The 13974-nt window shown below is 37.6% G+C and overlaps 1 protein-coding gene across 1 annotated transcript; it reads right to left on the reverse strand.

Moving 5' to 3' along the window:
* Nucleotides 1-3022: 3022 nt before the first annotated feature.
* On the reverse strand, nt 3023-13974 carry ik (IK cytokine). The gene is made up of 20 exons (XM_059351549.1): nt 13813-13974; nt 11712-11778; nt 11519-11611; nt 11080-11139; nt 10829-10996; nt 10633-10747; nt 9892-9962; nt 9229-9275; nt 8506-8669; nt 8165-8273; nt 7227-7266; nt 6935-7136; nt 6834-6852; nt 6523-6607; nt 5619-5702; nt 5477-5534; nt 4161-4249; nt 3952-4060; nt 3353-3387; nt 3023-3262 (listed from the first exon to the last, which is right to left on the reverse strand). Exons 1-20 carry the CDS (start codon nt 13820-13822, stop codon nt 3235-3237), a joined length of 1653 nt encoding a protein of 550 aa, XP_059207532.1. The 5' UTR covers nt 13823-13974; the 3' UTR covers nt 3023-3234.

Below are 13974 nucleotides of genomic sequence, written 5' to 3' on the forward strand. Positions count from 1 at the left end.
CACGCCCCCAAATTATCTATTTTCTTTTAAACTGGATCATTATTTACACATTAACATCATATTGTCTTGAGGAAGACTTGAAACTAGAGATTGAGACCAACACGGTCACTGGAACACTAAAACTAAACACGTCTATGTAACAGGAGTTCAAGAGGGGGCTTCGGACAAGGCTGGATTTTCAAAATAAAAGACACAAGTGGTAACAAGTTCAACAAGGTAGGGGCCAAAGACAATGGTAAAATTTCAAAATAAATGCCCTAAATGGTTACAGGATTTACCACGGGGCCCTGGAAAAGGCTGGATTTTCAAAATAAAAGGCACAAGTGGTAACAAGTTCAACAAGGCAGGGGCCAAAGACAGTGGAAAAATTTCAAAATAAAAGCCCTAAATGGTTACAGGATTTACCACGGGGCCCTGAAAAGGCTGTATTTTCAAAATAAAAGCCACAAGTGCAACAGGGCAGGGGCCAAAGACAATGGTGAAATTTAAAAATAAAAGCCCTAAATGGTTACAGGATTTACCACGGGGCCCTGGAAAAGGCTGGATTTTCAAAATAAAAGTCACACGTGTTAACAAGCTCAACAGTGCAGGAGCCAAAGACAGTGGTAAAATTTCAAAATAAAAGCCCTAAATGGTTACAGGATTCACCACGGGGCCCTGAAAAGGCTGGATTTTCAAAATAAAAGCCACAAGTGGTAACAAGTGCAACAGGGCAGGGGCCAAAGACAATGGTGAAATTTAAAAATAAAAGTCTAAATGGTTACAGGATTAACCACGGGGCCCTGGAAAAGGCTGGATTTTCAAAATAAAAGTCACACATGTTAACAAGCTCAACAGTGCAGGAGCCAAAGACAGTGGTAAAATTTCAAAATAAAAGCCCTAAATGGTTACAGGATTCACCACGGGGCCCTGAAAAAGGCTGGATTTTCAAAATAAAAGCCAAAATTGCTAACGAGTTCAACACGGGGCCAAAGACAGTGGTAAAATTCAAAATAAATGCCCTAAATGGTTACAGGGTGTGACACGGAGCCCTGGAAAAGGCTGGTTTTTCAAAATAAAAGCCCAAGATGATAAGGTTTCTCTGCTTTTTGTTTGAGTGTTGAGAGAACAACTTCCTCTTCTTCTTCTTTTTTTTTACCCCCCAAAAAAATCATAGTTTACACTCATTCTCTCCCTTTGACACACACACACACACACACACACAGAAAGTTAAAACTGGAACTAAATCAATCTCTATGTATAAAGGTCACATTTAACTCCAATACAGCTGAATGTTACAGTGTGTGTGTGTGTGTGTGTGTGTGATGGATGGAGGTGTGAATTGTGTCGTGACATTAACCCGCTGTGTTTCAGCCCAGTTTACACACACACACACACACACACACACACACACACACACCTTTCTTCCTGCAGCGACCCAGTTAAGTAAATGAGAACGTTGGGTCACCTTTTGGCTTCAGCGCCTCGCTGACACACACACACACACCATATAAGTGTGTGTGTGTGTGTGTGTGTGTGTGCTCTGATTGGTCGGCTCCGGCTGTCACTGTGATGAATGTGACCAACGGAGCGAGACGACACAGAAGTCGACCAATCAGAGCGAGCGTGTCGAACAAAAGACTTTCAGAGAAATATGTATTTATACATTATTATGACATAATTTATAAATGTGAAGCTCATTAATATTCCAGTTAATAACAGACAAATATATATATATTTACATTTCTATGAGGTATATTTCTTTAAAAGGATTAAAGACAAGTTTTATCTTTCTAAATAAATTGTAAAGTTTCCTGCTGCCTTGTCCTGAATATTAAATATTCATCAAATTAAAGCCAAAAACAAAAACAAACTTTCAGTCTTTGATGTCAAATCAACTTCCTGTCGGAGCCGCTGGTGGGCGGAGCTCTGAGGCCTCGTTAGCCGCTCGTTAACATCTTCAGAAACATCCACATCTGAATATTCATCATCAGTCCAGCTGTCCGTCAACACACACACACACACACACACACACACTCGGGATAATTAACAAACACTCGTTAGCTGTTGATGCTAATTCAGCAGCATTAATAAGTCCAGCTGTCCGTCAACAACAACAAACACCAACAGTTTGATCTCTTAACGAGGAGCTGGAAGATAACGAGCTTAACGACTCGTGAACAACAGCAGCTCCTTAACGAGATCAACAAACACTAATTAGTACAAACACGCCTTAATAACACACACACACACACTTTAATTTCACCGAGGATCTCCAGTTTAATTAGAACGAACGCCTCTTAATTAATTAGCTGATAAACAAACTTCGGCCTGAATAAGCCCCGCCCCCTCCATGTTAGTAGCTAATGAGCCAGTAGAGCTGTTCTGCTGTTCATTTTTCTGATCACTTTGGTTTCAATTCGTTATTTGATCCCATAAATTGGGCTGTGACGTCATGATTGACAGCTGTAACTGACTTTTAGCCTCGAAACATTATCGGGAAGTTATTACATTATCAGGTTTTAGTACATTTTCAATGGACTCAAGTGCAGATTTTTATCACATTATCAGGTTCTACAAGCCACGAAACATTACGACTTCCGGCCACTTTTAGTCTAGAAAAACTATACGACTTCTTGCGTCAAAACATTACGACTTTTTTCATCAAAACATTCCGACTTTTGGTCTCAAAATATCAGAATTTTCGGTCTTGGAACTTTGCGATTTTTTAGGCTTCCAACATGACACCGTTTTCCCTCGAAACATCATAACTTCATAAATATTACGACTTTTAGCCTCAAACAATTACGACTTTTAACCTCAAACAATTACGACTTTCAGTCTTGAAACATTAAGTTGTTTGTTCAAGTGTTGGTTTTTCTGATCAGTTTGGTTTTAATTAGTTATTTGATTGATAAATCGAGACTGTGACGTCTTGATTGACAGCTGTAACTGACTCCTGATTGGACGGAACGAAGACGCGTAAACTTTATTTGTTAGAATTTGATGACATCATTGAGTGTGTGGTGAAGAACAATCTGTGATCATAATCAGTTTTATTGATGTTTAATGATTCAATAACATCAGAAATCACAAACTAATCAATAACATCACATTTCACAAACGTATCAATAACATCAGGTTTCAGGTTGTTTCACTTTAAATTGTTTCCATGAAGCTAAAAACTACAGAATCAGGTTTAAACTGATCGATAGCTGATCAGTATTGATGGTGTTGGACAGCAGAGAGGCGTCTTCAGTATTTTGGTCTCTTCACGTCGACCCTGAAACAAAAACACAAAGTTTACTGTTTACAAACATGCTCTCCTCTGATTGGCTGAGCCGACAGGAAACAGGAAACAGGAAACACTCACCCATCAGCCTCCATCTTCTTCCGCTTCTCGATGATCTGAAACAGAAAGATTGTTTGTTTGTTTATCATTTTTATGTTTTTGTCTTCAAAAGTTTGTTTTATTTTTATATTTAAGGCTAGAATTTCAACATAAAAGCCCTAGATGGTCACAAACGTTCAACAGGGGGGCCTTGGACAAGGCTGGATTTTCAAAATAAAAGCCACAAGTGATAACAAGTACAACAGGGGGCCTTGGACAAGGCTGGATTTTCAAAATAAAAGCCGTAGATGGTAACACTCAACAGGGGGCCCTGGACAAGACTGTATTTTCAAAATAAAAGCTTTAGACGGTGACAAGAATTTACCATGGGGCCCTGGAAAAAGGCTGTATTTTCAAGATAAAAGCCACAGATGATAAAGCTTCCACTGGCCCCAAATGTTGTTGTTATTTTCAAATTAAAAGTAGTTAGATGGTGGAGTGTTTCTATATTTTTCTATAATTTACATTTACCCTCCCAGCTTGTTTAAGCAGTGCAGTCAGTGCATCTGATACTTCTGAATGTTCATTTACAGCATATTCTCATATTATTATAAACAAAGAAAATATAAATCTAGACTCACAGCGCTGATCTTCTTCCACTGTCGGTCCAGCTCTGCCTTCTCATTGGTCTCTTTGAAGCGGCGAGTCTTCCTGCCTTCAGACATCTTGATGCCGTACTGGAAGGCAGCCCTGCAGGGACAAACTTCATCATCAACACACGAAGCAGCAGCAGAAACCAGCAGGCTGCTGTGCCTGTCAGTCAACACTGAGGGAACATAAACACACGTACTTGGGCAGCGCCTCCTTGTTGTTCATGTAATCTGAATATTCCTCCTGAGTGTCGAAGTCCCAGCGACCCAGAGGACCCTTCTTATTACCCTGGACACACACACACACACACACACACAATCACATTAGAACCAGGAATATTACAGACATTAAAAAAGAAATCATTTTAATTAAAAATCAAGACTTTTCAGTTTGGCTATATTGTTAAATATTCATTTAGCCTTGAAACATTACGACTTTTAACCTCAAAACATTACGACTTTTAGCCTCGAAACATTACGACTTTTGGTCTCAAAATATATAAGTATAAGATGACTGTATAACAACTTCTAACCTCAAAACATTACGACTTTTAGCTGCAAAACATTACAACTTTTAGCCTCGAAACATTACAACTTTTAGCCTTGAAACCTTAAATTTTTTGGCCTCGAAACATTAGGAATTTCAGCGTCGAAACATTACGGTTTTTCACCTCGAAACATTTTGAATTTCAGCGTCGAAACATTACAACTTTTCGCCTCGAAACATTACGATTTTTAACCTTGAGACATTACGACATTTAGCCTCAAAATATTACAACTTTTAGCCTTGAGACATTATGACTTTTAGCCTCAAAATATTACGACTTTTAGCCTCAAAATATTACGACTTTTAGCCTTGAAACATTAAATTTTTTTGCCTCGAAACATTAGGAATTTCAGCGTCGGAACATTACGATTTTTAACCTTGAGACATTACGAATTTTAGCCTCAAAATATTACGACTTTTAGCCTTGAGACATTATGACTTTTAGCCTCAAAATATTACGACTTTTAGCCTCAAAATATTACGACTTTTAGCCTTGAAACATTACAATTTTTAGCCTCGAAACATTATGAATTTCAGCCTCGAAACGTTTCAGTGTGATCCAGTGAAACTGTAAGAGAGAACACAGTGGAACAGCGCCCTCTGCTGCAGCTCCACTGAAACACATTTACAACAATTTATCTTTCATCCTGCAGGAAACATTAACAAAAATACTTCTACTAATAATTTTTATTATAATTATTATCATTGAGTACAGTAAGTTTAATTTAAATGAATTTCTAGTTAAAACTTATTTATAAACCTGCAGTCTGTGTTCCTCACAGTACTACTAATACCTAAAACTGTTTTATTTAAATATGACTACTTTTATAAATTATACAATGCATATCAATGATAATCACCTGAATAAACTCTTAAACATCTTAAAGATTTAGAGTTTACGGTAAGGAGTCGCGGTTTGAACTGAACGATGGATTTAGCCGAGTGGTGCATGCTGGGAGTTGTAGTTACCTGGTCCATCTTACTGTAGTCCACCTCCTCGTCACTGTCCACAGCCAGGTCGTCCATCCTGCACAAACACAGGTTTAAAGTACTAATACATATAGTACTGAGTATTTATATATGTGTGTGTGTTGTACTGTGTGATTCTTACGTAGCAGGGTAACACTCGGCGTACGAGTTCGACCCTCCGAAGAAATCTCCCAGCTGCTCCTTCCCGTCCCTCCTCGAGGAACCAGTTCAGACCGGTCAAGGATTAATACAGTACTCCTGTGTACAGTTACACACTCTGAGTGTCTTACAGTAAAGTTGGATTTAATATTAAAGTATTAGGTCAGTTATAAAAGGTATAATGTATAATATATAGGTATAAGATGACTGTATTACGACTTTTAGCTTAGAAACCTTACGACTTTTAGCCTTTAAACATTTAAACATTACGACTTTTAGCCTCGAAACATTACGACTTTTAGCCTCGGAACATTACGACTTTTAGCTTTGAAACCTTACGACTCTTAGCCTCGACACATTTAAACATTACGACTTTTAGCCTCGAAACATTACGGCTTTTAGCCTCTAAACATTACGACTTTTAGCCTCGAAATATCGCGTTTTAACTTGAAACCTTACGACTTTTAGCTTCGAAACATCACGACTTTTAGCCTCAAAACATTACGACTTTTAGCTTTGAAACCTTACGACTTTTAGCCTCGAAACATTACAAGTTATAGCCTCTAAACATTACGACTTTTCGCCTTGAAACATTATGACTTTTAGCCTTGAAAATTACGACTTTTAGCCTCGAAATTACAAGTTTTCACCTTGAAACCTTAAGACTTTTAGACTCAGAACATTACGACTTTTAATCTTGAAACATAAAGGTATCATATATTAAGTATAAGATTACTGCATAACAATGTTTAGCCTTGAAACGTTACAGATTTTAGACCTGAAACTTTACGACTTCTCGCCTCAAAACATGATGACTTTTGGCCTGAAAATATTAAGGTATAATAAATAATATGCAAGTATAAGATGAGTATATAACAGAAGGATATGGTTCCTGTCCCGGCCACTGGCTGCCTGCTGCTCCTGCAAACTTCTCATTGATCATCTTGATCTGCTCTCGGACTGATCCAGGACCTGCCGGACACGGACACATTAATAACGTCAGGTTGTTTAATACTTTTAACATTGCCTTTTATGTGCTTGAAATGCTGTAATAATTGTTATGTAATTATAATTGTCAGCTCTGAAAATTATATATATATAATTATACATCAAGTTATATTTGTTTTGTTCAGTTTATTATCTGTCTGAAGAAAAACATCTGATGTTGTTTTAACAAGAAATTAATAAAGATATTTACCTGTATCCACCTCCAGGACCTGAAGACACAGACAGACAAGTTTTAGACAATAATAACAACGATAATAACAATAATAATGGAGATAATGAGTTGTGTCTGACCTGGTGCTCGTCTACTCGTGGTTTCTCAAAGTAAGTGTGTCTCCTGCTCTTGGTGTCGTCCTCTCTCTCCCTCTCTCTCTCCCTCTCCCTGTCTCTCTCTCTGTCTCTCTCCCTGTCTCTCTCTCTGTGTCTGTCTTTGTCTTTGGGAGGTTTGGAGGACGCGCTGGAGGACGGGATGTAGTCCCCGATGTCCTCAAAGATACTGAAACACAAACAGAGACAGCGTGATGCAGAGAAACATTCAGAGGAGAAGAAGAAGAAGAAGAAGATGTTGTTGTTGTTGTTTACTGACCTCAGATCGGCTTCAGGAGCTCGTTTATCGTCCAGTTTACCTGAAACACAAACACAATTATCCACATATCCACTAAATATTATGATCTTTAGTCTTTAAATGCTACGATTTTTAGTCTCGAAAGATTAAGACATTTAGCCTCGAAAGATTATGATTTTTATTCTCGAAAAACGTCCATTTCTAGATTTCAAATACTACAACTTTTGGTCTCAAAACATTACGACTTTTAGCATAAAACAATCACGACATTTAGCCTCAAACTTTCGACCACTTTTAGTTGAGAAATACTATGATTTTAAGTCTCGAAATACTATGATTTTAAGCCTCGAAATACTATGATTTTAAGTCTCGAAATACTATGATTTTAAGTCTCGAAATACTATGATTTTAAGTCTCGAAATACTATGATTTTAAGTTTCAAAATACTATGATTTTAAGTCTCGAAATACTATGATCTTTTTAGATTTTAAATACGACATTTAGCCTCCAAACATTACGACATGTAGCTTTGAAACATTACAAGTTTTAGCATTGAAATACTACGACTTTTGGCCTCAAAATCTTATAACTTTTGGTCTTGGAACATTGAGATTTTTTAGCCGTCAAAAATGACGTTTGATCTCGAAACATTTACGAGTTTTAGCCTAGAAAGTTACGATTTTGGCCTCTTAAGATTACGACTTTTGGTGTTGAAAAATAACGACTTTTGGTCTCGAAATAGAGTTTATATTTACAAAAACAACATTAGCAACTTGAATAAATATTTTGTCTTTGTTCAGTTTTCAGTTAAAACATGTCCCAAAGGATTATCACATTCTGATTTATCTACATGTTAGATAGCGTCCCAACTTTTTTTGGAATCAGTATTTGATAAATCCCGCCGACACACAGAGAATATGGACCAATCAGGGAGCAGAAGGAGGTGTAAATAAAGTTACCTTTGTCCTTCTTCTTGATCTTCTTGTGTCGTGTTCCCTGTCGGAGGTACGACAGGATCTGCGTCAACTTCGAGATCACGATGTCGTTCGTGGTCAGAGTCGTCTGAGCCTGAGTCACAAACAGATAGACGTTAATAAAGTAAACAACAGACAGACGTTAATAAGGTAAACAACAGACAGACGTTAATAAGGTAAACAACAGACAGACGCTAATAACGTAAACAACAGACAGACGTTAATAACGTAAACAACAGACAGACGTTAATAACGTAAACGACAGACAGACAGTCACATGGTGTTAATAATCTTATGTTTGTGATGTAACAGGAAATGGTCAGTACCTCCATACTGGGACAGTCGGCTTTGCTGCGGATCAGAGTGGTGGGGATGTCGGTGTCGGTGAACTCGTCGTCCAGGTCGACCACGTACGCCATCCGGCCGGGCAGGAAGAGCTCGTTGCGCTCCACCTGACCCGTCCTGAACACCACGCGGTAGATGTTCCTACCTGAGGGAGGTGAGACACCAGGAGGCTGTTTAAGAATAAAGACTTCTGACAAGTTCAATTTTAACTGGAATAGTGTCAAAAATTTAGATGTTTTAAGGAATCTATATTACAATATTCCAAAAATAACTTTCGTCTCAAAACACGACGACTTTCGGTCTCAAAACATGACGACTTTCGGTCTCAAAACATGACGACTTTCGGTCTCAAAACATGACGACTTTCGGTCTCAAAATATTACGACTTTCGGTCTCAAAACATTACAACTTTCAGTCTCAAAACATTACGACTTTCGGTCTCAAAATATTGCGACTTCCGGTCTCAAAACACGACGACTTTCGGTCTCAAAACATTACGACTTTCGGTCTCAAAATATTACGACTTTCGGTCTCTAAACATTACGACTTTCAGTCTCAAAACATTACGACTTTCGGTAAGAATAACAACTTAAACCTGGAAATGTTCCGATTTTTCTTGAAAAATAAACATTTTACCACAGCATAAAAACTTTAGTTTATGAGTTTATTATATTATCATCATCAGATCCACTGATCAGACTCACCAAGACGAGTCTTAAACTCAATCTTTTCCTCCGGCTCCACGTCTTTCCTGACAAACAGACAGACAGAGAGGTCAAAGGTCAGACACACAGAAAGCTAATTTTGAACAGAATTTGATCTTTATACGAAGAATTCATTAGGATATTATTAACCAAATTAAACTACATTGTATAATTAATTAGTATTTGTTTCTAGGGGAGGGGCTGACAAAATCAAATAGCTGAGAAAGATAATTTAATGGATTGCACACAGCTTTCTCTACAATCTGTTATAAAAATGATTTATGAAGAGTGAAAGTTGTGGGAACCAGCACAGGTTTTTCAGGAAAGTTTCAGAAAATGTCCCAGCCTCTCTCCACTCTAGCTGTGATGTCATCCACTCCAGCTCTGAACATTCAGTCCAATACACACCCATTATAAACTGTGATTTCGTGAAAAGTGTGCAGGGGATCAAAATGCACATTCGGCCGAATTAAGTCTGAAGTCTTATGACACTTCTAAACTTTAAAACACTTTTCTACGTTAAAGTACAGTGACGTGGTAGAGCTTTAAAGTGAGCTGTTTCTGAGCTCTTTTCACGTCGTTTTCGATTATTTTCTATGAGAAATGTTTTATGTTATAAACAGTTTTATAAATCAGCACAATGAATAAAATCTGGTTTCATACTTTGCCTCCTTCTGAACTTTCTCCATCATGTCTTCTTCTTCTTTCTCTTTACTGGTGATCTCAGCTCTCACCTGGAACACACACACACACACACACACACACACACACACACAATTAATATCAGCTGTTTGTGTGTATCTTGTAACAAACTGCTACAAACATTACAAAATTTAGCCTCTAAACGTTGCGACTTTTTGCCTCAATACATTACGACTTATAGTCCCAAAACATTACGAATTTTAGTGTCAAAACAATACGACTCTTAGCCTTGAAAAGTTACGTGTTTCAGACTCAAAACATTATGACTTTTGGTCTCGAAACATTACGAGTTTTAGCCTCTATACATAACTCTTAGCCTCAAAACATTACGACTTATAGATTTTAAATATTATTACTTTTAGTCACGAAACATTACGACTTCCAGCCTTAAAACATTATGACTTTTAGATTTTAAATATTATTACTTTTAGTCACGAAACATTACGACTTCTAGCCTTAAAACATTACGACTTTTAGATTTTAAATATTATTACTTTTAGTCACGAAACATTACGACTTCTAGCCTTAAAACATTACGACTTTTTTTTTAAACATAACAAATTTTAGCCTCGAAACACCTGGAACACACACAAACAATTAATAACAGCTATTTGTTTGTATCTCCTAACAAACTGCTACAAATGACTTTAACGCATTAATGCTAATATGCTAACATGTAGCGTATCCGTTGTGAACTCTGACCTTCTGCAGCAGAGCGAAGTCCAGACCTTTCACCAAGTGAGTATGCTCCATGTCACCTCCCAAGAACTTGGACTCCTGGATCAGCTGACGACGTTTCTCCGCAGCAGATTTATCTCTGAAACACATTTACTGTTAGCTTAGCATGTTAGCCCTCTGTACTGTTGGCTAGTCGTCCTGTTAGCTTAGCATTACTCACGCCTCAGCTGTGGGTCCCACGGCTCTGTAGTTAGCGGTGGTGCTGATCAGCTCCGTCTCCTCGTAGTCCTTGTTGACTCCGTCTCGCCGCTCTCTCGCTCGGTCTCGGTACTTCTCAGCCAGCTCTCTCTCTCGCTCCATCTCCTGCTGACGTAGCTTAGCATAGTAACTAAAGACAAACAAACAAACAGATTAATAAACAATAACATGATCAGATCAACTTTGATCAACCTGTGTGATCCATAACTTCACCTCTTCTTCTTCCTCCTCCTCGCTGCAGGATCTTCATCCTCGTTGTAGTCCCGGGGCATTCTGGGAGAGAAAATCATTATCATTATAAATAAATTACGTCAAAACATTACGACTAAGTTGAGAAACACAGATTTTTAGCCACGAATCATCACGACTTTTAGCCTCAAAACATTAAAACCTTCGGTCTCAAAATATTCCGACTTTCGGTATCGAAACACGACGACTTTTTGTCCAAAAATATGAGAGCTTTCAGTCGCGAAACATTACGAATTTCAGTCTCCAAACATGACATTTCATTCTCAAAACATTACGACTTTTAGCCTAAAAAAATTACAGCTTTTGGTCTGGAACCATTACGACTTTTTGTCCTGAAACATGACGACGTTTAAAATAAATATAAATCGCTGTTTCTTCATCATCGTGGTGTTTTTTCACTCACTCATGGTGTCTGGACTTGGAGGGCGGGGCCGAGGACGGCGTCGCCCTCGGCGTCATCAGCAGCTTCCTGAAGTCATCGTTGGTCAGTTTGGACCTGAAGAGACACACAAACATGTTAGTACACACACACACACAGTACAGAGTAATACACAGAGTACAGGATGACATGTAGTACACAGTGTACTAATACTCACTGAGCAGCAGCTCTGTGGTCGTCCACCTCGTGGCCTTCAGGAGCCAGCGGGTTGGAATAACTCTCAGCTGAACACAGAGAACACACGTTACTGCTCAGATACGGGAAGAAGTACAACTTCATATATTGTCAGTTTACGATATTAATAAACTTCAATCATGCATATTTAGTTATAAATATATTCATCTTTCCCACTTGCTGCCCAAATCTTTTCATGAATTCTTTACAGTGACTCTCAGCTCCATTCTTACAACACAAGACACATAATAATATAATAAATTATAAACTTCATTTACTACACAAACTCTTTTTATTTTGCTTACAGAGGCTCCATTTAAATTAAGACTGAAAGCTTAAATGTTAAATCAAGACTTCTAATTGTTTCTTTTCCAGTCTAGTTGTCATTGGATCATTATCTCTTATACACTCAAATACAATTATTTTACCTTTATACACACCCATGTTTTTATTTCTGACTTTTTTTGTGTGTGTGCTATAAAATGACACTTGTATTGATTTCTTTTTTGTTGTTATTTGTTGTTGCTTTCTCTCATTTTTTAATTTTTGTATATTTCTTGGGGAGGTGCTTTTTATAAGCCCATGTAGGGTTTTTTAACCTCTCCCCTACTTACTATTCTTGTTTCATTTCTGTTTTCTTTAAAATCGTCTTTTCTCATGGTGCAAATAAATAAATACAAATATAATATAACACAAATTAGTATTATTAAAGGGGGGAAATAAATGACTAAAATAACGTTTACAAACATTTTTAGAGGAGTTTAGTCCAGTAAAAACTACCATATTCATCTCTGACATCTAGTAGACGCAAATACTAAAGTACAAGTACCTTGAATAAGTACTTAAATACAGTTATAGTGACTTTAAATCACTGATGATTAAAGCAGATGTTTAATCTTGTGTCTGACTTTAAATGAGTGAACATGTGAACAGAGTCTGGTGTGATTTAAAGAGTCTAATGCTGGGCTTACACCAAACGATTTCCCCAGTCTCAGACTAAAAACTGAAAGTCTTTAGTAAATCTAGGAGTCTTACTGGAGTCACAGCGCTCCCGTCATCCCGATCGTTAAGTGTAAGGTAGTAATCTGCTCTGTTTCATATCAGTCTTTAACTAGTCTTTGGTTTGGATCATATCAAACGTGTTTGATATGATCGCAAGTCGCAGTGACGGAACACAATCACCAACCAATAGATGAGCGGGTCCAGACCGGCCAGTAAAACCACTTCGACAGGAAAAAGTTACATCACAATAATGTTAGTAAGCTTAATCCTAAATACAAATATAGAGATGTCATATATTTATGGCCACAAGCGGGATTTTGGGCGCTGTTTCTTAGTAAAGAGAACAGTAAGGAGACCCAGTTAAAATGTATAAATAAATGTATACATAAATAAGTAATAAATAATTGATGATGAATGCGTGATTAACTAAATGAAAGTTGATAGAGCTGATAAGTATAATTATTCTTATTAAACAAATAATTAAATAGGACATAAATGTATATCATGAATTCTTTTCTACAGTTTCCTTTCCTTTATTCTTCCTTATATCTATTTTACTGTAAAATAGTCACTTTTCATGTCAGAAAAACAGAAATCCTTTTTCAGCTTTGTGAGGCATTTTGGTGTCTTCTCTTCTTCTTTTTGTTGTTGTTTTTTCCAACACAAATCACTGCACACACAAACATTGCATGGTAGGTAAAAAATGCTAAAGGAAATCTAGTTGTAGTCTTGTAAATAGTGATCCTGCAAAATTCACAGTCTTAGTAGGATCTCAGTGTGAGACTAGACTGGGACTAAAAACTCTCAACTCTTGTCTTTAGATGTGAGCTGATAGTCTTGCAGGAGTCTTTCCAAATCTTTTCAAAGTCTTCTGGTGTATAGGGAGCATAAGTTAAGATAACTGAGCGCTATAAAGGACAGAGACTCGGCCTTTATATAAATAACACGCTCCATTAATGATAATAAAGTTTATTTGAGGTTTAATCTGGTTATTTCTCATTCTATTTAACAGGTTTAATAGGTGCTAACGGAGGCTAACGTGTTAGCATCGAGCTAATAAAGACTCCGGAGGTCGGACTCACTCTCAGGCATCTCTGCGGGGTTTGGTGTCTCTCCTTCGGCCTGAGGAGGAGCTGGATCCCGCCGGAGAACAACAACAACAACAACAACAACAACAACAACACCTCAGAGAGCTCACGGTGTTTGTTTGTTTGTTTGTTTTGTTTTTCTGCTGCTAGTCGGTT

Source organism: Centropristis striata, chromosome 15 (genome assembly GCF_030273125.1).
Source record: "Centropristis striata isolate RG_2023a ecotype Rhode Island chromosome 15, C.striata_1.0, whole genome shotgun sequence".
Classification (NCBI taxonomy): domain Eukaryota; kingdom Metazoa; phylum Chordata; class Actinopteri; order Perciformes; family Serranidae; genus Centropristis; species Centropristis striata.